Consider the following 22,538-nt stretch of genomic DNA (forward strand, 5'->3'; position numbering starts at 1 on the left):
CTTGACAGCATGATGGCACCAACAGACTGGGACTCAGTCTTGTTCCCACCCGTTTGTAGAAAAATGGGAAATGAGACAAAGACTAGATATGCTGAAACACGTCACCATTTTTTAAATATTTTGTTCTATTGAATGTGCCACCACAATAAAGGTATTTAACTGCATGGAAATAAAAACAATACACAGTCGGAATTATCCAAAATACAAGTTACAACTCGTGATGGGAGTTTAAGGAACCCAGTTCTAACCCAGTTCTAACCCAGTTAGGATAACTCAGTACAGGAAACGTATGTGTAGAACACAGGTGTATTGCCAAGCCACATAGTAAGACACACAAACACCAGTATTTATGAAGAACAAAACAGTAGATTCAATAATGACCATGTAAGAAAAATGGGCTACAATTCATCTTACAATTATCTTTCACCAATTAATAAACAGGTAAGTAATGGTCCATCCATCCATTTTGGTCCATCCATTATATTTCTTCTAGGTAGATATTCTGCTCTGTCCATCTATCATGCACTTGCTTGAAAACTGCTGTCTCTCTGAGTGACATGGATTCACATATAACTACATATCTAATCCTTTCATATTCTAATAGGATCTCTGCGTGGATTCATGTAACCTCAACTGTTCCATTTTCATTCCTGTTTTCATCAGCTTGCTTCAGTGGATTGCCACTCTCTCCATCCAGTTCCGCTCTGCAAAGCATGAAAGGTGCAATTAGATGTTACATGGCCATTCGTCCAATTCTGAATACTGATTAAATAATGGGTAACCTTTGCTTAAAGCATATACGTATAATGCGGTATGACTTGTTATGAGCCTTTGTAAAGAATCGGTTTAAGACTTGGCATATGCATAATGCATTATAACTTGTTATAAGAATGTATGAGCCTTTATAAAAATTCAGTTTATGCATTGGCATGGGTATAATTAAGCAAAAATGTTCGAGGGGTGTTGTATATTGGCCAGTAACACCATGGCAAAGGGCTGTTCTTATGCACAACGCGAAGTGGAGTGCCTGGATACAGCCCTTAGTCGTGGTATATTGGCCATATACCACAAACCCCCGAGGTGCCTTATTGCTATTATAAACTGGTTACCAACATAAATAGAACAGTAAACAAGTATTTCTGTGTCATACCCGTGGTATGTTGTCTGATATACACATAGCTGAAATGCTGTTTCAGCCAATCAGCATCCAGGACTCAAACTAACTGGTTTATAGTATGCAATAAGGCCCCACGGCGGTGTGCTATATTGCCAATATACCATGGCTAAAGGGCTGTTCTTATGCACGACGCAACGCAAAGTGCCTGGATACAGCCCTTAACCGTGGTATATTGGCCATATACCACAAACCCCCAAGGTGCCTTATTTCTATTATAAACTGGTTACCAACGTAATTAGAGCAGTAAAAATACATTTTTGTTATACCTGTGGTAGGTCTGATATACCACGGCTTTTCAGCCAATCAGCATTCAGGGCTCGAACACCCAGTTTATAATGCTTTATAACTTGTTATAAGCATGTGTGAGCCTTTATAAGGAATTGGTTAAAGCATTGGCATAGGTATAATGTTTACAACTTGTTATAAGCACGTATGAGCCTTTATCATTTCTTATAATCAGGCCCATGGCAAGTCTTACAATGCATTATATTACTGCATTATTTTTGTAAACTGTATTTGTTTCCCCTTTTCTTCACAAGCACTTGATTGTATCTTATAAGGCACTAAATGGTGTCTGAAACTGAAATTAAATAAATAATCAATCCATCATATACAGTACCTAGATGCTTTAGATACAGTGTTACCAAATACAATTCCTGCTCTACCTTGGTCTGTCTATGTCCTCGATGAACTCTGGCAGGCGAACATTGAGTGTTTCTGGGAGGAGCAAAGCCACTAGTCCGGTACCAACAGCCACCAAGGCATATATCACAGCAGGGAGGAGCTCCCACACATCGTCCAATAGGGCGATGAGGGGAGCGATGGACACGCCTAGCCGACCCACAAACGAGGAGTAGCCAACGCCGTTCTGCCTGAGGGACCAAGCAAAAAAGTAATTTAGAGTGCAAAAGAGGACAGATCTGTGCAAAAAATTATGACAATCTGGCAGTATAATTAAATTGGAAACTTCACTTCAACAATGTGTGTTATAAGGAGGCAACAACATTACAGAACGTTTAGATATCATTTTTTGTGTAGAACAGAGTTGAGTAGGAGTCGTGTTTGCTCTATTTGTTACATTTCTATCTGTAACATTGTGAAAAACATTTCACCTCACTGAATACACACCAAGACTACAGGTGATTACATTAAGTGAACACTATGTGACATAGTAGTTTATTGGTCACTCACCGAACTACTGTTGGGTAGAGCTCAGTGGTATAAAGGAACATTATTGTGAAGGATGCTTCGGACAGGCCTTTCCCAAAAAGACCCACGATGGTACGAAACACCCACAAACCTAAGTGAAAATATGAAACCATGGATGACTGAATCTAAGGCTAACAACTGAAAAATACCTCCCAGGGCTCAAAATGCAAGTGCACAAAGAAAACAAACTGCGTCAATGGCCTACGTTCTACAAGCAACTCAAAGGTAAGTAAGTAGGTAAGTAAGTAAAACGTAAGTAATGTAAAAACCTATTATTTGCTAACAGTATCTTTCAGGAACCAACAAATACCTTGAGGAACAAATATGTTGATGAAGACACAGGCTCCAGTCAAAAGCAGTGTCCCAACCTGTCCAGGTTTTCGGCCAAACTTGTTCAAGAAATAATAGACCATAATCTTTCCAGGCAACTCGATGGCAGCGTATATGAACTGTGTGAAGTAGACATTCATGCCAAACCCAGTGATGTTCAAACTGATGCCGTAATATGTAAACGCAACTCCATACCTACAGGTCGAAGAAAATAAGGAACTTAAGATCAAAACTACTTCTAAAGGTTATACATGTAACATTTACACCTGCAACTAGAGCCAAATCAGTGGCGGCTGCTGATAGGAGAACGGCTCATAACAATGGCCTATGGTATCAAACACCTTGAACCCATTTGTTTGATGTATTTGATACCATTCCACCAATTCCGCTCCAGTCATTACCACGAGCCCGTTCACCCCAATTAAGGTGCCACCAACCTCCTGTGGATGGCCCAATGGATGGCCAAATGGATTATGATAAGATAAGAAGCAGTACTAAGCCATTTTAGGCGTTTCTATGCAGTGTCCTTTAAGAATCTTGAAGAAATGGAAATGATGGCTAAAATAGTACATGTTGCTCCTTTAAATTTGATTGCCAGACAAGTTGGAGAGAAAACATTAAAGGGAAACTCTACTCAAAAAAAATAAAAAATCATTATTCCACTGTTGATACAGTCCCAAAATGTTTTGTATGTCAGCAGTCAAGTTTTCAAGATATTGGACTTTCAAGAAGCAAAGTGTCACTGGCCACATTACCGTGATGATGTGTTTTGCATGTGGCCAATGATGTGGACTATATCAACGTGGACTAATGAAAAAAATACAAAAATATTGTTTTTAAGTGGAGTTTCCCTTTTAAGGGCATTTAAGATGAATTATATGGCATCAGACCTTGATAAGATCCAAAAGTGTTTTCCCCTACTTACCATAGTATTCCTGTGCAAATGGCAAGTTTCCTTATATTTGGAGTTCTCACAAGGTCCACAAAACCGTACTTCCTGTCCTCATCTTTAACTCTTACTGCATTCGTAAGGGTCTATGGGCAACCAAAAAAGGCATGCTTTTATGCTAACCTTTTTGTTCAACAACGCATTTCTAGGTTTATCTTATTTGCTTACCTAGATGGCTCAGAATAGTTTTTCACCTGCGGCTATTAGTCATTAGTTTCACCATTGTCATGAAGCCACGCATGCTAAAATGAGCAGCATTTTTCTGAGTATGGTGTCGATATTTGGACAGCCTCAGTCTCAGCAGGACTTGAGATTGAAAGAAGCCCTGTTGAGACTAAGACTATCCTAACATGATACCACATATGTGAGCATTAAATGTACCTGTGGTGTGATCTCAGCCATACAGTTGGATCTGTTGTTCATCTTGGCACATTTCTCCAGGTAGAAATGTGCTTTTTCTTTTTCTCCATTCGCTAAGAGCCACCTAGCAGACTCTGGAAGCCACCTGCAATGGCACAGATCCCTGTTGACACCAGGCAAGGCCACCAGATGGTCTCTAATAATAATGTTATGTTGTTAGAAACCTTTCCTTTTAGTAGATATGTATACCCTTATTTTCCCAGGAGAGGGAATTTGTATTGTACAAATAGTAAGGTCTGACTTCACCAGTACATCCACAAAGATTTAAACAAGTTTTACCTGTACATGTTTTACCACCGGACAAGTTTTAACATTGAACTCATCAAACCAAGTATAACACATAACATCAATGTAAAATGGGTTGCGTACCACCAGGTAATGACAGCCAAGACAAGAGGCGAGGTAACTGCTATGGTCAGCCACCTCCAGTCGTTCACAAAGTATGCAATGCTAGATAGCAGCATGTTTCCACCTGTCCAATCCAGGCTTACTATCACTCCAGCAAATGTCCTATATTGAATGTCAAACCATTCCACACCTGTAGAAATGTCCAAGAAAGAGAGTTTGGAATGAATTATATTTGAATGTTAAAGTAAATACCGATTTTTATGCTAACACTGACATCTAATGTAAAGCAACTGATGTTGATACCAAGCAACCATTTTTTAGCATTTACTTTCAGATTTGTCTCTACATAATTTGCAGAGTGCCTCTACAGTCAAAGTTCATGTTGAACAAGCTGAATATTCCTAGAAGCTACAGCAGGAACAGAAAATATCATTCAGTCATGCAATATATCACTAAATCAATCATCAACCTTTTAATATAAATAATTAATGAAATCCCAGTGTATTTAATTTAACCCAAAATTTAACCAAGATCAATTCCCTTGAGGTCTAAAACCTCTTATAGAAGGAGACTATAATAACATTATACATTTGACCAGACACTCTTGTCAAGATAAATTTACAGGAGCTATTAGGATTAAGTGCCTTGCTCAAGGGCACATTGACAGATTTTTCACTTAGTTGGCTCTGGGATTTTAACCAGTGACCTTTCAGTTACTGGCACAACACTTTTAATTGCTAGGCTACCTGTATAACACTTTAATATGTATAACACAATACAATACAAAGCGCAATCAGGGACTAACTCACTGAGTACAATGGAGATTATGCTTATTCCAGATAGTGTCACTCCGGTGAAAAATCTCATGATACAAAACATGACATAGGAGGTGGAGAAGGCACTGGTAAAAGCAAACACCATAGTTGACAGGTAAGCCACCATCAGCATTGCCCTCCGCCCGAATCTGTTCAGAGAAAAATAAAACATTATAAAGGCAAATTATCAGTATATCATAATGTAAAGTGTTGCCATATTTCTATACACAATGTAGCTAAGTGAAAAACAACAACATGGTATTAAACACTAGACACTATCAGAGCATTTCATTTCTGTAAAGGATTCAATTGAACACCAAAGTCTGGGCCTAAAATAGTTTATAAGAGGTCATACAAGAAGTTTTGTAATGATTCCTATGTTGTATGATATAAAGAAGATTTGTTGGTCTATGGTGTGTAATGAGGAATCAGACACTGCACTTGACATATTTATGAAATTTCTTATTCCAGTTACTAATAAGCATGCCTTGTTTAATTTTTTTTACTGTGAAAACAGTTAATTCCCTGTGGATTGATGAGGAATTGAAAAATTGTATGGTTGAGAGGGATGAGGCAAAAGGAATGGCAAGTAAGTCAGGCTGCACAACCGATTGGAAAACGTACTGCAAATTGAGAAATCATATGACGAAACTGAATAAAAAGAAGAAGAAACTATAGTATGAAACAAAGATGTAGAGCTTTGGAGCACCTTAATTGTCATTTTGGGCAAAAAGGCAAACTCAGCTCCATCATTCCTGATGGCACCCTGTGTAGGGTGCCGTCTTTCGGATGGGACGTTAAACGGGTGTCCTGACTCTCTGAGGTCATTAAAGATCCCATTGCACTTATCGTAAGAGTAGGGGTGTTAACCCCGGTGTCCTGGCTAAATTCCCAATTTGGCCCTCATACCATCATGGCCACCTAATCATCCCCAGCTTACAATTGGCTCATCCATCCCCCTCCTCTCCCCTGAAACTATTCCCCGGGTCGTTGCTGTAAATGAGAATGTGTTCTCAGTCAACTTACCTGGTAAAATAACGGTAAAATAAAAAATAAAATAAATAAATAAAGAAAAATTCATTGAATTAGATGGCTCATTCATCACAAAACCCACAGATTTTGCCACGTCCTTTAATAATTTTTCATTGGCAAGATTAGAAAACTTCAGCATGACGTGCCAGCAACAAACACTGACACTACAAATACAAGTATAACTGACCAAATTATGAAAGACAAGCATTCAATTCTGTAAAGTGAGTGTAGAAAAGGTGAAACAATTATTGTTGTCTATCAAAAATGACAAGCCACCGGGGTCTGACAACTCGGATGGAAAATTACTGAGGATAATAGCGAAAGATATTGCCTCTCCTATTTGTCAGAGGGCTCCCGAGTGGCGCAGCAGTATAAGGCACTGCATCTCAGTGCTAGAGGCGTCACTACAGACCCTGGTTTGATTCCAGGCTGTATCACAACCGGCTGTGATTGGGAGTCCCATAGGGCGGCACGCAATTGGCCCAGCGTCGTCCGGGTTAGGGTTTGGCTGGGGTAGGCAGTCATTGTAAATAAGACTTTGTTCTTAACTGACTTGTCTGGTTAAAAAATACAGTTGAAGTCGGAAGTTTACAGACACCTTAGCCAAATACATTTAAACCTAAGTGTATGTAAACTTCCGACTTCAACTGTATAGTTTACATACACTTAGGTTGGAGTCATTAAAACTCATTTTTCAACCACTCCACAAATTTCTTGTTAACAAACTATAGTTTTGACAAGTCGGTTAGGACATCTCCAATTGTTTGCAGGCAGATTTTTTCACTTATTATTCGCTGTATCACAATTCCAGTCGGTCAGAAGTTCAGCTCTGTCAGGAGGAATGGGCCAAAATTCACCCAACTTATTGTGGGAAGCTTGTGGAAGGCTACAGAAACGTTTGACCCAAGTTAAGCAATTTAAAGGCAATGCTACCAAATACTAATTGAGTGTATGTAAACTTCTGACCCACTGGGAATGTGATTAAATAAATAAAACCTGAAATAAATCATTCTCTCTACTATTATTCTGACATTTCACATTCTTAAAATGAAGTGGCGATTCTAACTGACCTAAGACAGGGAATTTTTACTAGGATTACATTTCAGGAATTGTGAAAAACTGAGTTTAAATGTATTTGGCTAAGATATATGTAAACTTCCGACTTTAACTATATATCTTCAATCTAAGCCGACTAGAAAGTGTGTTCTCTCAGGCCTGAAGGGAAGCAAAAGTAATACCACTACCCAAGAATAGTGGCTCAAATAGCTAACCAATCAGCCTGTTACCAACCCTTAGTAAACATTTGGAAGAAATTGTGTTTGACCAGATACAATGCTATTTTACTGTAAATAAATTGACAACAGACTTTCAGCACGCTTACAAGGAAGGACATTCAACAAGCACGGCACTTACACAAATAATTGGCTGAGAGATATTGCTGTTTTGTTAGACTTCAGTGCGGCTTTAACATTACCAATCATAGTCTGCTGCTGGGAAAATGTATGTGTTATGACTTTACACCATCTGCTATATTGTTGATAAAGAGTTACCTGTCTAACAGAAAACAGAGGGTGATCTTTAATGGAAGCATCTCCAACATAATCCAGCTAGAATCAGGAATTCCCCAGGGCAGCTGTCTAGGAACCTTACTTTTTTCAATCTTTACTGATGACATGCCTTGAGGCCTTGAGTAAAGCCAGTGTGTCTATGTATACGGATGACTCAACACTATACATGTCAGCTGCGACAGCGAGTGAAATCACTGCAACACTTAACAAAGAGCTGTAGTTAATTTCAGAAAGGTAGCAAAATAAGTTAGTCCTAAATATAAAAAACTAAAAACATTGTATTTGGGACAAATCATTCACTAAACCCTAAACCTCAACTACATCATGTTATAAATTATGTGGAAATTGAGCAAGATGAGGTGACTAAAATGCTTGGAGTAACCCTGGATTGTAAACTGTCATGGTCAAAACATGTTGATACAATAGTAGCTAAGATGGGGAGAAGTCTGTCCATAATGAAGAGCTGCTCTGCCTTTTTGCAACACTATCAACAAGGCAAGTCCTACAGGCTCTAGTTGTGTCGCACCTGGACTACTGTTCAGTAGTGTGGTCAGGTGCCACAAATAGGGACCTCTGAAAAGTACAATTGGCTCAGAACAGGGCAGCACGGCTGGCCCTTAAAATGTACACGGAGAGCTAACATTAATAATATGCATGTAAATCTCTCATGGCTCAAAGTGGAAGAGCGATTGACTTCATCGTAACTTGTTTTTGTAAGAAGTGTTGACATGCTGAATGCACCGAGGTCTCTGTTTAAAATACTAGCACACAGCTCGGACACCCATGCATACCCCACAAGACGTGCCACCAAAGATCTCTTCACAATCCCAAAGTCAAGAACAGACTATTGGAGGCGCACAGTACTACATAGAGCCATGGCTATATGGAACTCTATTCCACATCATGTAACTAATGCAAGCAGTAGAATCAGATTAAACAAATTATAAAAATACACCTTATGGAACAGCGAGGACTGGAGAGACACACACAGGCACAGACACACATACACATGATAAGACATGCACACTAAACACATGTACACATGGATTTTGTATTGTAGATATGTGATAGTAGAGTAGTGGTCTGAGGGAACACACTTAATGTCTTGTGAAAAGTGTTATGAAATGTAATGTCATGTAATATTTGAAATTGTATACAACTGCCTTAATGCTGCTGGACCCCTGATTATTTTAAGGTTTATAGGCTTAAAGTAAGGATTAGGGTTAGTGTTAGTGGATAGTTGGTTAAAATGGTGTTGAGAGTTAATTGAACATTGAACATCTGGGTTGCACAAGATGGCGACCGGCAAGTTTGGCATGGTGGCAGCACTTTTACTTTATGTGTTTGTTTTAAATGTTACTGGAAATAATTGCATCTGCTATTTAGATGAAAGAATAGTAAATTCTCAGCAACTTCTCAGTCATGCAAACACATTTGATGGCATTCAGCACTTCGGATTTGGAAGAAATGTTATATACCAAACTTTCATAGCACCTTGGCACAAACCAAAACGATCATCAAAATCCAGTCTGAAATCGCTAATTAATGGTGGAGATCTTATAATAACTCTATGCCTTTTCTTATCGGGTGATATCCATCAATGCCCTGGACTTTACTTTATCACAAATCCCATCAAACTGCCTATGCACCCATGCTCCTCTTGCGAACGGTGGATAAAGAGTAACAGCAAAGCTTTGGTATGTTTGGAATGCGCGCAGTGGATTCATCTAAAATGCAGCGATTCTAGCTTTGGACACGGGGTCAATGAATCTTACCGTTGCTGTCGGTGTGCTGTACCCGCGGGGTGTGTGAGCATTGAAGGTGGAGTGGGACCAGAGGACTTACTGAGATTGGAGAGTGCACCGGAGGGGGGGGGTCCACAGCGGAGCGGAGGCAACCAGAGGCGAGTGACGGGGGACACGGTGGTGAGGACGATGGACTGGCACCTGGGGAGGGGTGCTCCATGGCGAAAGAGAGGCCACCGGAGGCAGTGCAGTGGGAAGATGGCAGCTCAGTGGGAGGCGAGTTACAAGTGGATCGGGAATTCAATGAGGCCTTTGGGAAGAAGGGCTTACATTTTGTGCACTTAAATGTCCGAAGCCTACTACCGAAGATCGATGAGATACGCCTGTAGGTTTGCAAATCAGAGGTGGGTGTTTTATGTTTTACTGAGACATGGTTGGATTCATCTGTTTGTGACTCAGAAATTGAGATAGGTAATTACTCTGTTGTCAGGAAGGATCGGAATCGGAACGGTGGGGGAATATGTGCGTTTGTAAGATCTGACATTGCTTTTAACGTCAGATCGGATTTAAACGCTGATCTGGAGATTGTCATTTTGTTAGGGGATTTCAATACTGATGTCTGCAAAAAGAATAGCCCAACCCACAATGTATTTATGCACTTTTGTAGATCACTTGCTCTGGCCCAAATGATAAAGGATCCCACCAGGATATGTGAAACAGTGCAAAGTACAATTGACTTAATATTGGTGTGTCACGGCTGTCAAAAGGAGCAGACCAAAGTGCAGCGCGGTTGTAGTTCCACATTTTATTAAATCCGTGAAACTTTGCAATACATAAATAACTGAATTGACAAAGCAACAAACCGTGACGCAGGGAGAAACAAACACTACTCAAAATATAATAACCCACAAAACCCAGAAAGAAAAACCTACTTAAATATGATCTCCAATTAGGGACAATGAGGACCAGCTGCCTCCAATTTGAGATCAACCCAAAAAACAACAACATAGAAATCAAAAACTAGAACTTAAACATAGAAATACAAAACATAGAAAAACACAAAATACCCCCTGTCACACCCTGACCTACTCTACCATAGAAAATAACCTCTTACTATGGTCAGGATGTGACATGGTGTCTGATAAATCTAAAATATCGCAGAGTGGCGTAATAGTCTATGGAATCAGTGATCATTTTATTACATTTTGCACAAGGAGGATTTTTAAAGATATATTTGTGTCACAAAACTATTAGAATCAGAGGACTCAAAAAATACTGTGTAGAAAAGCTTAGGGAGGAAGTGGGTAAAATTGACTGGTCACCTGTGCTAGATAGTGTAGGGGTAGACAGTGCCTGGGAAGCCTTTAAATGTAGATTCCTTGATGTGATGAATGTGATGGCTCCCATTAGACGGGTCAGCGTAAAGCAGAGATCTAGCCCTTGGTTTAATCATGAGATTCTAGAATCTATACTAGCAAGGAATAAGGCCATTAAGAAATTTAAGAACTCTCAAGAGCAGCATGATTTTGTCCTATATAAACATCACAGAAATGAAGCACAGAACAGGATGGATGAAGCTAAGAGGGGTTACTTTGCTGAGAAAATAATTGAAAACAAAAATGACCCTAAAAAGCTTTGGAAATCATTTAAGGAACTAGGCTGTAGTAGTACTACCAAAAACAACCTAAACAGTATTGGACTGAACATCAGGGGGGAGATGGTATATGAAAAAGCAGAGGTTGCCAATAAATTCAACTCTTTTTTTACTTCTGTTGCCAGCAAGCTGGTTAGCAAGCTGCCCACCAGTTCTGGTTTGTATGGAAGCAACCAAGTCAAGAAGTATTATGTAGAGTTAGGGGTTCAGCCAAACTCTTTTTCTTTTGCAATGGTAGCAACAGCCAAAATAGTCAGTATGCTGGCAGAGCTTAAATGCTCCAAAGCCACAGGCCTGGATAATATTCCTGCAAGGTTTCTAATAGATTCTGCTGAGCAAATTAGCCCTTGTATTATGCATATTGTTAATCTCTCTCTTGAACAAGGTACCTTTCCCAGGGACATGAAACAAGCTAAAGTTATACCTCTGTATAAGAAGGGGATAAAGTCTGACCCTGGGAATTATAGGCCTGTATCTATCCTCTGTGTAACATCAAAGATCCTGGAGAGAATTGTACATGAGCAAATGTATGAATATGTTAACAAACAGGGTCTAATGTATGATTTTCAGTCGGGTTTTAGAAAAACATACTCCACTGATTCATGTCTACTTTACTTCATTGACTTCATCAGGAAAGAGATTGATAAGGGAAATCTGTGTGGAATGGTACTGCTTGACCTACAGAAGGCCTTTGATACAGTTAACCACTGTCTCCTAATCTCTAAACCGGAGGCACTGGGGTTAAGCAGTATCCCTCTAGGCTGGGTAGAGTCCTATTTATCAGGAAGTAGTAGAGTAGTAAGTAGAGGTTAATGGTTCACTGTCTCAGGCAAAACCAATGAGTTTTGGCGTTCCGCAGGGGAGCGTGCTTGGGCCTCTGCTGTTTTTATTGTATATTAATGATATGAAAGATGCTTGTTCTTGCCGTCTTTTTCTTTATGCGGATGACTCTACACTTCTGGTGTCTCACAAAAGTAAAACTATGTTAGAGAGCATACTTTGCACAGAGCTTACTAACATTAGCAAATGTCTTGGAGATAATAAGCTATCTCTGCACTTAGGGAAAACTGAAGCAATTATTTTTGGATCCAGACCTAAATTGTGTAGGTCGTCTGAAATCAGAGTGGAGTTAGGGAGTGAGGTGCTGACTACTAAAACCTCTGTTAGCTACTTGGGATGTATCCTTGATGGAAGCTTGGGAGGTGTGAGCATGGCCAATAAGGTGCTAGGGAAGGTTAATGCCAGGACTAAGTTTTTTGCTAGAAAGTCCAAGCTGCTTGATAAGGACTCGATGAAAGTGCTAGCTACTGCCCTCATTCAATGCCATTTTGACTATGCTAGTACTTCCTGGTTTGGGGGCTTATCTAAACTTATAAAGGGGAAGCTCCAGATAGCCCAGAATAAGTTGATCAGGGTAGTATTGAAGGTGAGTCCACGTACTCACATAGGTGGGAGCTGCTTTCAGGAATTAAACTGGCTGCCTGTTGAGGCTAGGGTGTCCCAGATTAGACTAGGTTTGGTTTACAGGAGTATTTATGGTCCTGCGCCCAGATATCTAAGTGATTACTTTCCTCGTGTTAGGGATGCACACAATAACAGCACCAGATCAGGTGTTGCTGATGTGTGCTTATACAGGTTCAGGAGTAATGCTGGGAAAGGTACTTTCTTGCATACTGGAGCCTCAGAATGGAATGAGTTGCCTCTGCCTATACAAACAACATCCTCTCTGGACAGCTTTAAAAATAAAGTAAAATTATGTTTGATGTCCTCTGTGCCCATATGAATAACCCCTATGATGTAACTGGAATGATGAGATAGAAGTTCTTCTTTTATGTTTTTGTTTTATTATTTCACTGCCATACTGTGTTCGATCTTGTCTAGCCATCTTGCCTCAAGAGAACCACAATGGAAATAAGTCCCAGACTTTATTGTGTGTTATCCTCCATGATTTTATTCATGTGTATGTATGGCTTTTAAGTTTTATGTGTGCTTGTTTTTTAAAATGGTCGAATTAATAAACTAAATTAAACTAAACTACAAACCAAACATCGATTTTGGATTTTCCAAATAAAGTGTTACCGATTTATCACTTCAGCACATCTAATGCGAAAGTTTATGGTACTTTCCTAAAAAAAAACTTTAGAATAACATCCCATTTATTGGGACCAAGCTTTCGCTTTATCAGCTGGTACTGTGTCTCTGCTTAGGATAATGAATGGTTAACATAATGCTGGTAAGTATGTCCTTATCCTTCTTTCTGACTTTTATATAACACACAGAATGAATTACCAACTGTAAGAAGAGCAGAGGACTAGAGAATTGGGATCATTAATAAATACAAATACAAATGGTTTTAACTATGCAGCTATTTTCCAGCCACAGGAAGGGACATTTTTTCATGTATTATCAGTAGAATGATGTGTTTGTATTTGTATTTATTATGGATCCCCATTAGCTGCTGCCAAGTCCCCTACTGTACTACCGTATATCTACAACACAAAATCCATGTGTACGTGTGGGTATAGTGCATATGTTATCGTGTGTTTGTATGCTTCAAGGTTATTATAGTTTTGTGATTTAATATTTCCGTTTACATTTTAGTAATTTAGCAGATGCTCTTATCCAGAGCGACTTACAGTAGTGAATGCATACATTTTCATTTATGTGTTGTAGGCCTATAGTTTGTTTTCTTTGGCAAGTCACTTCTTGCCACTGGGGGGCAGTAATACATAAGGTGAGGGGCCAGGACCATAGACTTGGATAGACATAACATATCTGTATCTGTGTCATGATTGAGTCTGTGAGACCATGGGCAGCGCCATTGAGGCCATCTCTATCTTGAAATATTCCATTTTCTTCTTCAGAAGTAAAATTCATTGGCTGATTATTTCTGATGATCCGGCTGTCACGACTCCAACCGGGTCATCAGGTCATGCCAACCGGATCATCAGGAGAGATCAGCCAATAAAGTTGGAAGTCCCACCCAGTTGACTAAATCAAAATGGCAAAAGTCCTCAATGGCGCTGCCCATGCTAATACAGGCTTTTGGCTACTAGAACAGTGATTCCCAAACTTTTTCACTTAGGCCCCCCTTCCAGCATTGGGGAACATCCCGCGCCCACCCTGTGCGCGTGAGCACGCCATGTTCATTTCTATGGGCACAAGCACTGTTCGTGACACAAACTGTTCACTCCCCTCTTGTTGGCAGAGACAACATTTGTACAGGTTTAAAGCTGCAATTCTACACTTTATCATGGGGTGCAGTTAAAATGTAGCAGTTTTAAAGCATTTTTTATACATTTTGCCCTGTCTAATGTGCATTCATGTCATATTTGAGTGACTTAAACATTACTACAAAATCTATGGGATAAAAACCACTGCACTAGAGGACTCCAGGACATAGGTTTGGTAAGGTAAGGTTTAAATTATAAATCAATCTGAATGTGACTTGGATTGAAAGGATAAGCGCCTAGACTGGTGCAAGAAATAAGGTGGAAGTAAACTTTCTTGCCCATGTTTACACCAATCCAGTGCTTTTTTAATGTTTACACCAATCCAAATCTTTTTTAACTTTAGTAGTAGACGTGAGGAGAATCAAGTACCTTTACCTATATCTGTCAGATAGAGGAAGGAAAAAACAACTAATGAATGAAGACATGGCACATTTGACATGTTATTCTTTATGTAATATTAAACATGTGTTTATGTAATATTAAACATGAAGCACTGAGGTCGACATGCTTGCTGGACTCATCGTGCTGGCATCTTCCTGCGGACCTGCTGCTCCACAGCTGTACTCTCTGATTTGATGGAGGATAAAAGACTCTGCTTCCCTCATCAGTGTCTCTGTCTCTGTTGAGCATAGTGCCACAGACACACTTGGGCCCATCATACAAGCTGCTGCAGAGGTTGGCTCGAAGTGCCAGAGGATTCAGTATACATGCGAAGCGCTCACGCAATGACTTCAGGAGGACCTGTGCCAACTGTTTTGAAACCGTAGTTGACTGCAAGTATGCCTCAAGGTTAAGAAAACACTGCACTGGCTGTCAGTATGGAGTTGGTTAATGTGGATTGAGAACGGCTCAAGCAACTTCACAAGCTGCTCTAGCTTGGCCCAGTCACTGGTCAGCAAGTTGGTCGGTGTGGATTGTGAACGGCTCCAGCAACCTCACAAGATGTTCTAGCTTGCCCCAGTCATGCTCCGTGCACGCCATCGGATTTCTTCCCTGTTAGCTATTGATAGCTAGTACAAGCTAGGTCTATTTGAAATGTCAGCATTTGATTTTTGCTCAAAGTTTAGAAGAAAAAACTTAAACTTAACATCACTTATGATGGTTTTTATTTTATTTTAGTTATTTTCTGCATCATAGATAATAGTTTCCGTATAGTTTAGTTTTTCAAATGTTTTTTCGTTTGACATTTTTTTTCAGTTTACTAAATTGTTTTTCCAATTTTAGTTTTTATTTATTTTCAGCTTTCGTTTACTATAATAACCTTGGTGTGTATACGCAAGTTTGTGTGAAGTAGTAAGGGTTCTTTCTGTATAATGCATACATACCTGTCACTGAGGAAACCGAATAAAGGAGCCCCACACATTACTCCAATGAAGAAAATGGTGGCTGTCGCTTTGTTCATCCCTTTTCTATCGCATACAAGGTCCCACTTAAAAGAGATCATAACAATAACCCTGGTGTCATGAGTACAACAGAACAGTTACAAAGTGATCAACATGTTCAATGCTTTCCATCTAGAAAGCAAAATAGCTGGAAAAGGAAGAGACTTACCTCTGTAGCCAGAGTGGATTTGAAGGTGCTGTTGTCATATACCCATCCATTCTGACAGGGGACTGTAGCTAGGTCACTGTCATTGGAGTTGGACAGGAGGTGGAACTGGGGTTCTGGGAACATCTTGCAGGAGCTTGGAGTCCCATCTTCCTGTACTGGAATACTGACAGTCAGTCTCTGCTCCTGGGTCAGATTCCCAAAGACACCCTCATCATCCAGAGCGCTGAGGTCACAGCGGTGAGAGGGCACAGCAGCTATGAAGTTATTCAGTAAGAAGTGACATGGCAGGGTCATGCGAGAGAGGCTCTGAATCAGGACGATCATTACTTGGAATTTACCAAATCCATTGATTTCTGAGAGGACATTGTCAAATTTCATTTTGAAAAGCACTTTGGAGTCGCCAGAACTCATCTCAATAAAGTAGCAGCAACCACCTCTAATGCTGTCTGCAGAGACAATCCTCTAGTCCTCTGCTCTTCTTACAGTTGGTAATTCATTCTGTGTGTTATATAAAAGTTGGAAAGTAGGATAAGGACATATTTACCAGAATTGTGTTAACCATTCATTATCCTAAGCAGAGATACAGTACCAGCTGATAAAGCGAAAGCTTGGTCCCAATAAATGGGATGTTATTCCAAATTTTCTTTTTAGGAAAGTACCATAAACTTTCGCATTAGATGTGCTGAAGTGATAAATCGGTAACACTTTATTTGGAAAATCCACTAACACGAACCCTAACCCTTACTTTAAGCCCATAAACCTGTATCCACAAAGCATCTCAGAAAAGGTCCTATATCCTGTTAAAACCTGTTTTAAGACATTGTCTGGACAAAGTCTGAGCCAAGAGTAAATCAACTGATAAAAATGTATCTCAGCTGGCAATAAAGACAGTTTGAGGTACTGCAAAGGAAAGATAGTGATGACGCTCGTTAACATTATTGCAAATAATGGGCATAACCAATCGAAATGAAATGTTGCAATGGTAAAACATTTGATACCATTTTCGCCTGACACGATCACTTGATCGCTTCCTGTTTCAGCAATGTCATACTGAAACAGGAAAGGGCCTTCCCCAAACTGTTGCCACAAAGTTGGAAGCAAAGAATCGTGTAGAATGTCAATGTCATTGAGTCCAATAGCATTAAGATTTCCCTTCACTGGAACTAAGGGGCCTAGCCCGAACCATGAAAAACAGCCCCAGACCATTATTCCTCCTCCACCAAACTTTACAGTTGCCACTATGCATTGGGGCAGGTAGCGTTCTCCTGGCATCTGCCAAACCCAGATTCGTCCATCGGACTGCCAGATGCTGAAGCGTGATTCATCACTCCAGAGAACGTTTCCACTGCTCCAGAGTCCAATGGCGGCAAGCTTTACACCACTCCAGCCGACGCTTGGCATTGCACATGGTGATCTTAGGTTTGTGCGCGGCCACTCGGCTATGGAAACCCCTTACATGAAACTCCCGACGAACAGATCTTGTTCTGACGTTGCATGAGAGTGCCTTGATTACTTCTGGAAGTTCTTTTTAGACAAAGGCTTTTTAGGCATTGTTCATTGTCCAGCATCAACTTCTATTTTTTCTATAATAAGAGCACATTTTATTAAATAATATATGATGGATTAATAGCCGAAATAGCTAAAAGAAAACAAAAAAATCCATACACTGCTGTGCTCCCAAAGAGCTTGTCTTATGTTTAAGATAATGTTGCAGATAATGCAGTAAATTTAATTCCCATTTATGGTGAAACTCCTCTCAATCATCAGTAGCATATAGGCCTTCCCTCACACTCCTTTTTATGACGTCACTGGGAATAAACTGCATCTACAGGTGTAGGAGTTTAATTTGACCACCCTGTTGCAAGAGAACTTTCCTGCAATGCAGGAAATTTTAAACATGTCGTGTATTTGAGGTTTAAAAAGTCTTCTGAAGTTTGTAATTTACACTTTGACATTTTCCTGCTGTAGCGAAAAATACTCAAAATGTCGGCTTACTCTATTTCCCCTTATTGGCAATTATATTAATTAATAATTCTATATTAATTATTCTGGAGGGGCATAAAATCTGTAGAGAAAAAAACTGGAGGATCTAAGTATTGGACAGAAAGACAAGAGTAATCATTAGTCTATTTTACAGTACCTCTGTTGTTTTAATGTAGAAGACTGACCATTTCAAGTTAAAGTGGAATGGATGGATCAACGAATGATAATCTTAATCTTTCTTTAATGAATGAAATAACAAATCTGTGTAGGTCTATTAGAGATGGTACATAAACCAAACAGGAATTCAGAAAGACAGTTTAGAAGCTGTCACACCACCTAATTTGATAGATAGGACCTTTATTGGAATCTAGGTTTCTCTGGAGACATAATAACAGGTACTCCATACCACCAAAGGGTGGAGGGGGACCTGTATCAGTGATTTTGACCAGATAGACAGATCTTCTGCAGAGAAATAGCTTCCAATGACTGCATACAAAACCAAAATTACTGTATTTTTTGCATGTAAAAATCTGCCAATTGTATAAATAATTGATAGAACTGCAATACAGATATGCTCTGAATCTTCACCGAGTGCTGTATTGGTGTGTATTCTCCAAAAATGTGTTATTCTAGAGTGAATAAAAAAAGTGTTTACATACTAATAACACTGATGCTTACACCATGCTGCCAGTCATAAGAAGTGTATGGAAACAAACCTAGCCTCCTGTATATAGCTAGCTATATGGTGGTATTCAAGCTGAGGTTAATCAATAAATCAAATCAAATCAAATGTTATTTGTCACATGCACCGAATACAACAGGTGTAGACCTTACAGTGAAATGCTTACTTACAAACCTTTAATCAACAATGCAGTTTATAAAAAATGAATAAAAAGTGTGTTAAGAAAGTATTTACTAAAATAAACTGAAGTAAAGAAAATGTTAATTAAGGAGCAACAATAAAATAACAGTAGCAAGGCTATATACAGGGGGTACCAGTACAGAGTCAATGTGCGGGGGCACCGGTTAGTCGAGGTAATTGAGGTAATATGTAAATGTAGGTAGAGGTAAAGTGACTATGCATGGATAGTAAACAGAGAATAGCAGCAGCGTACAAAATCTAGCAGCTAGCCTCTGTAGCTAGCTAACAAATCAAATCAAACACCAGTCAGCTGGAAGCTAGCTAGCTAACGAACAGGCAAATAAAAGAAGCTAGACAATAAACATGCTTTAGTTTTGATTAGCCAGGTAGCTAGACCAAGCTACGATAAGAAAAGGTAGCCAGATTTCAGACAGGATTTCTGAGAACTAAGAACAACCAAGACCACAACACAAACCATAGCTGAGAAAACAAATTGCTTTGTTAAGAAACAGTTAGCTAGTTATGAACCGCATATATGTCACGTCCTGACCAGTAAAAGGGGTTATTTGTTATTATAGTTTGGTCAGGGCGTGGCAGGGGGTGTTTGTTTTGTGTGTTTGGGGTTTTGATGTATGTTCTATATTTAATATTTCTATGTTCCCTATCTATGTGTTGTATTTCTTTGTTTTGGCCTGGTATGGCTCTCAATCAGGGACAGCTGTACATCGTTGTCACTGATTGGGAGCCATACTTAGGTAGCCCTTTTTCCACCTGTCTTTTGTGGGAAGGTGATTTTGCATTGCTGTGTGTTAGCCTGCAAAACTGTCTAGCTGTCGTTCGTTTTCTTGTTTTTGTGTAAGTGTTCAATAAAAGTAAAAAATGAGCACTCAACCCGCTGCGCCTTGGTCCATTCACTACGACGGTCATTACAATATAGTTATAGTCAATGGTTTAACCCCCAACGCATTTGTTTAAGCAAGTCAGCCATATCAGCTATGTTTTTTTAAAGGCAGTAAATGAGGCTGAATGAACTGTTTCACTGCCAGACAAGGCTCCGCTGATAGCCAGGTGTAGCAGTGGTAAGATGTGCATTTAATGTATTGTTTAGTGTTATGCTGTGTAGTGGCTTTGCTGGCGTGTAGTGGCTTTGCTGGCATGCATCCCATTTTAATTTTTTGCCCCACCAGGATTTACATACTAAAATCGCCACTGCCTCTGCATAGGGGACCTTATGGACAGCCTGGATTCATGCTAATTCAACCTCCTTCACCCTTACAGTGCATTCTTGGAACATGGTTCCCACCACAATTGCAGCACCGTTTATCCACCACCGGTGGCACCTTAGTTGGTGAGAACAGGCTCGTGGTAATGACGGGAGCGAAGTAGGTGGATGTATTTGATACTATTCCACCTATTCCGCTCCAGATGCCATTCCAAGCAGCATCCTGTGGTATCCACTGACTCTTCCACAACATACTTATTCCGTATGCACACACTTACCACGTGGCCAAACCTTTTACATTTAAGACACTGCAACAGCCTGTTCACATAAGCTCTCACCGCGTATCTAATATAGGGGTCAATTAGGACGAAAGTAAAATGTTAGTTTTTTCCCCTTTTTTAAAATATATTTTTTATTTAAACTTTATTTAACAAGGCAAGTCAGTTAAGAACAATGACGGCCTAGCAAAAGGCGCAAGGCCTCTTGCGGAGACAGGGGCTGGGATTAAACATAAAAAATTAAATATAAATATCGGACAAAACACACATCACGACAAGAGAGACAACACAACACTACATAAAGAGAGACCCCAGCTAGCAATGAGGAATCGGCCCAGAAGCGGCCTTCTTCCGGGAGGCTGGAACTTATTGAATCGGCCCGGAAACGGGTGTCAGACTCGGCCCGGAATCAAAATGAATGACTGCCCAGAATTGGCCCAAGTATATCGGGCCGTTTCCGTCTACCGAAATTTAGCCTACTTTGCCGGCATCTTACCAGAATCTCCCCAGAAGCGACCCGATGCAAATTTAAATAAATGTATACAAAATTACCCGATTTAGTCATTTTTAATATGACTATAATACATTTTATGCATACAAATTCTACCCATCCACAAAAAGCAGTTTGTGTCAGAGGACACACCATACACCTGGTGACCTGGTAAGCGTGCACGCGTCTAGCCCACCACAGGAGTCATTACAACACGATAGAACAAGGACATCCCGGCTGGCCAAACCCTCCCTTAACTTGGGCATTGCCTCATGGGTCTCCCAGTTGCAGCCGACACGGGTCTCGAACCAGTATCTGTGGAAATGCAGTTTGCACTGTGATGCAGTGTCATAGACCACTGCGCCACTCAGGAGGTTCCAGCCACAAAGTTTTTCATGCTTATCAATTGCCTTGTACAAAGTATGAAAATATTAAAGTACTACACAGGACTCTTAAAGAATGTCATTTCAATGTTAGTTGTATTTTTTGATCACAGAAACAATGAGGAAAATATGGATAAAATAAATAATGTTGTTAATTATATAAAGCAGCCTGTGTAATTATCTGCCAGAGAGTAGACCCAATCGACCCAAGCCCAAAGTAATACATTTGGGCCAGATAACTCACACCGGAATTGGCCCATGCCCCAAGTGATACATTTGGGCCAGATAACTCACACCGGAATTGGCCCGAGCCCCAAGTGATACATTTGGGCCAGATAACTAACATTGGAATTGGCCCGAGCTCAATCCCCGCATCCAAGCCATAAGTAATACTGCCGAAGGCGGCCCAGACTCAGGCCACATAATGTTGGCCGAGTGTGACTCTCAGCCGAGTGCCCCGATTCTCAGCCGGAATCGGCCCAGATCCACTGCGCTAGACAACAACATAGCAAGGCAGCAACACATGACAACACAGCACGGTAGCAACACAATATAACAACAACATGGTAGTATAACAGTATAGCTTCTGTCCCTCCCCTCACCTGGGCTTGAACCAGGGACCCTCTGCACACATCAACAACTGACACCCACGAAGCATCGTTACCCATCACGCCACAAAAGCCGGGGCCCTTGACGAGCAAGGGGAACAACTACTTCACGGTCTCAGAGCGAGTGACGTCACCGATTGAAACACTATTAGCGCGCACCACCGCTAACTAGCTAGCAATTTCACATCGGTTACATTAGCAACACAACATGGGAGCAGCACAACATGGTAGCAGCACAAAACATGGTACAAACATTATTGGGCACAGACAACAGTACAAAGGGCAAGAAGGTATGCGAAGCAGTCACAACTGTCAGTGAGTGTCCATGATTGAGTCTTTGAGTGTCCATGATTGAGTCTTTGAATTAAGAGATAAAACAGTCCAGTTTGAGTGTTTTTGCAGCTTGTTCCAGTCGCTAGCTGCAGCGAACTGAAAAGATGAGCAACCCAGGGATGTGTGTGCTTTAGGAACCTTTAACAGAATGTGACTGGCAGAATGGGTGTTGTATGTGGAGGATGAGGGCCGCAGTAGTGAAACTGAATGCATCTTCAGCATTTAACCCAACCTCTGAATCAGAGAGGTGCAGGGGGCTGCCATAATTGACATCCACATCACCTGAGGAACAGTGGGTTAACTGCCTTGCTCAGAACAACAATTGACTTTGGCATTTTTCAAGGTTGA

General features: G+C 40.3%; 1 protein-coding gene across 1 annotated transcript; it reads right to left on the reverse strand.

Moving 5' to 3' along the window:
• Nucleotides 1-89: 89 nt before the first annotated feature.
• On the reverse strand, nucleotides 90-16,518 carry LOC106608550 (solute carrier family 22 member 7). The gene is made up of 10 exons (XM_014206518.2): nucleotides 16,032-16,518; nucleotides 15,806-15,909; nucleotides 5,243-5,397; nucleotides 4,455-4,623; nucleotides 4,047-4,170; nucleotides 3,642-3,751; nucleotides 2,697-2,911; nucleotides 2,369-2,477; nucleotides 1,843-2,049; nucleotides 90-704 (listed from the first exon to the last, which is right to left on the reverse strand). The coding sequence occupies exons 1-10, from the start codon at nucleotides 16,440-16,442 to the stop codon at nucleotides 620-622; spliced, it is 1,689 nt and encodes a 562-aa protein (XP_014061993.1). The 5' UTR covers nucleotides 16,443-16,518; the 3' UTR covers nucleotides 90-619.
• Nucleotides 16,519-22,538: the final 6,020 nt, after the last annotated feature.

The sequence above is a fragment of the Salmo salar genome, chromosome ssa01, assembly GCF_905237065.1.
Source record: "Salmo salar chromosome ssa01, Ssal_v3.1, whole genome shotgun sequence".
Lineage (NCBI taxonomy): Eukaryota > Metazoa > Chordata > Actinopteri > Salmoniformes > Salmonidae > Salmo > Salmo salar.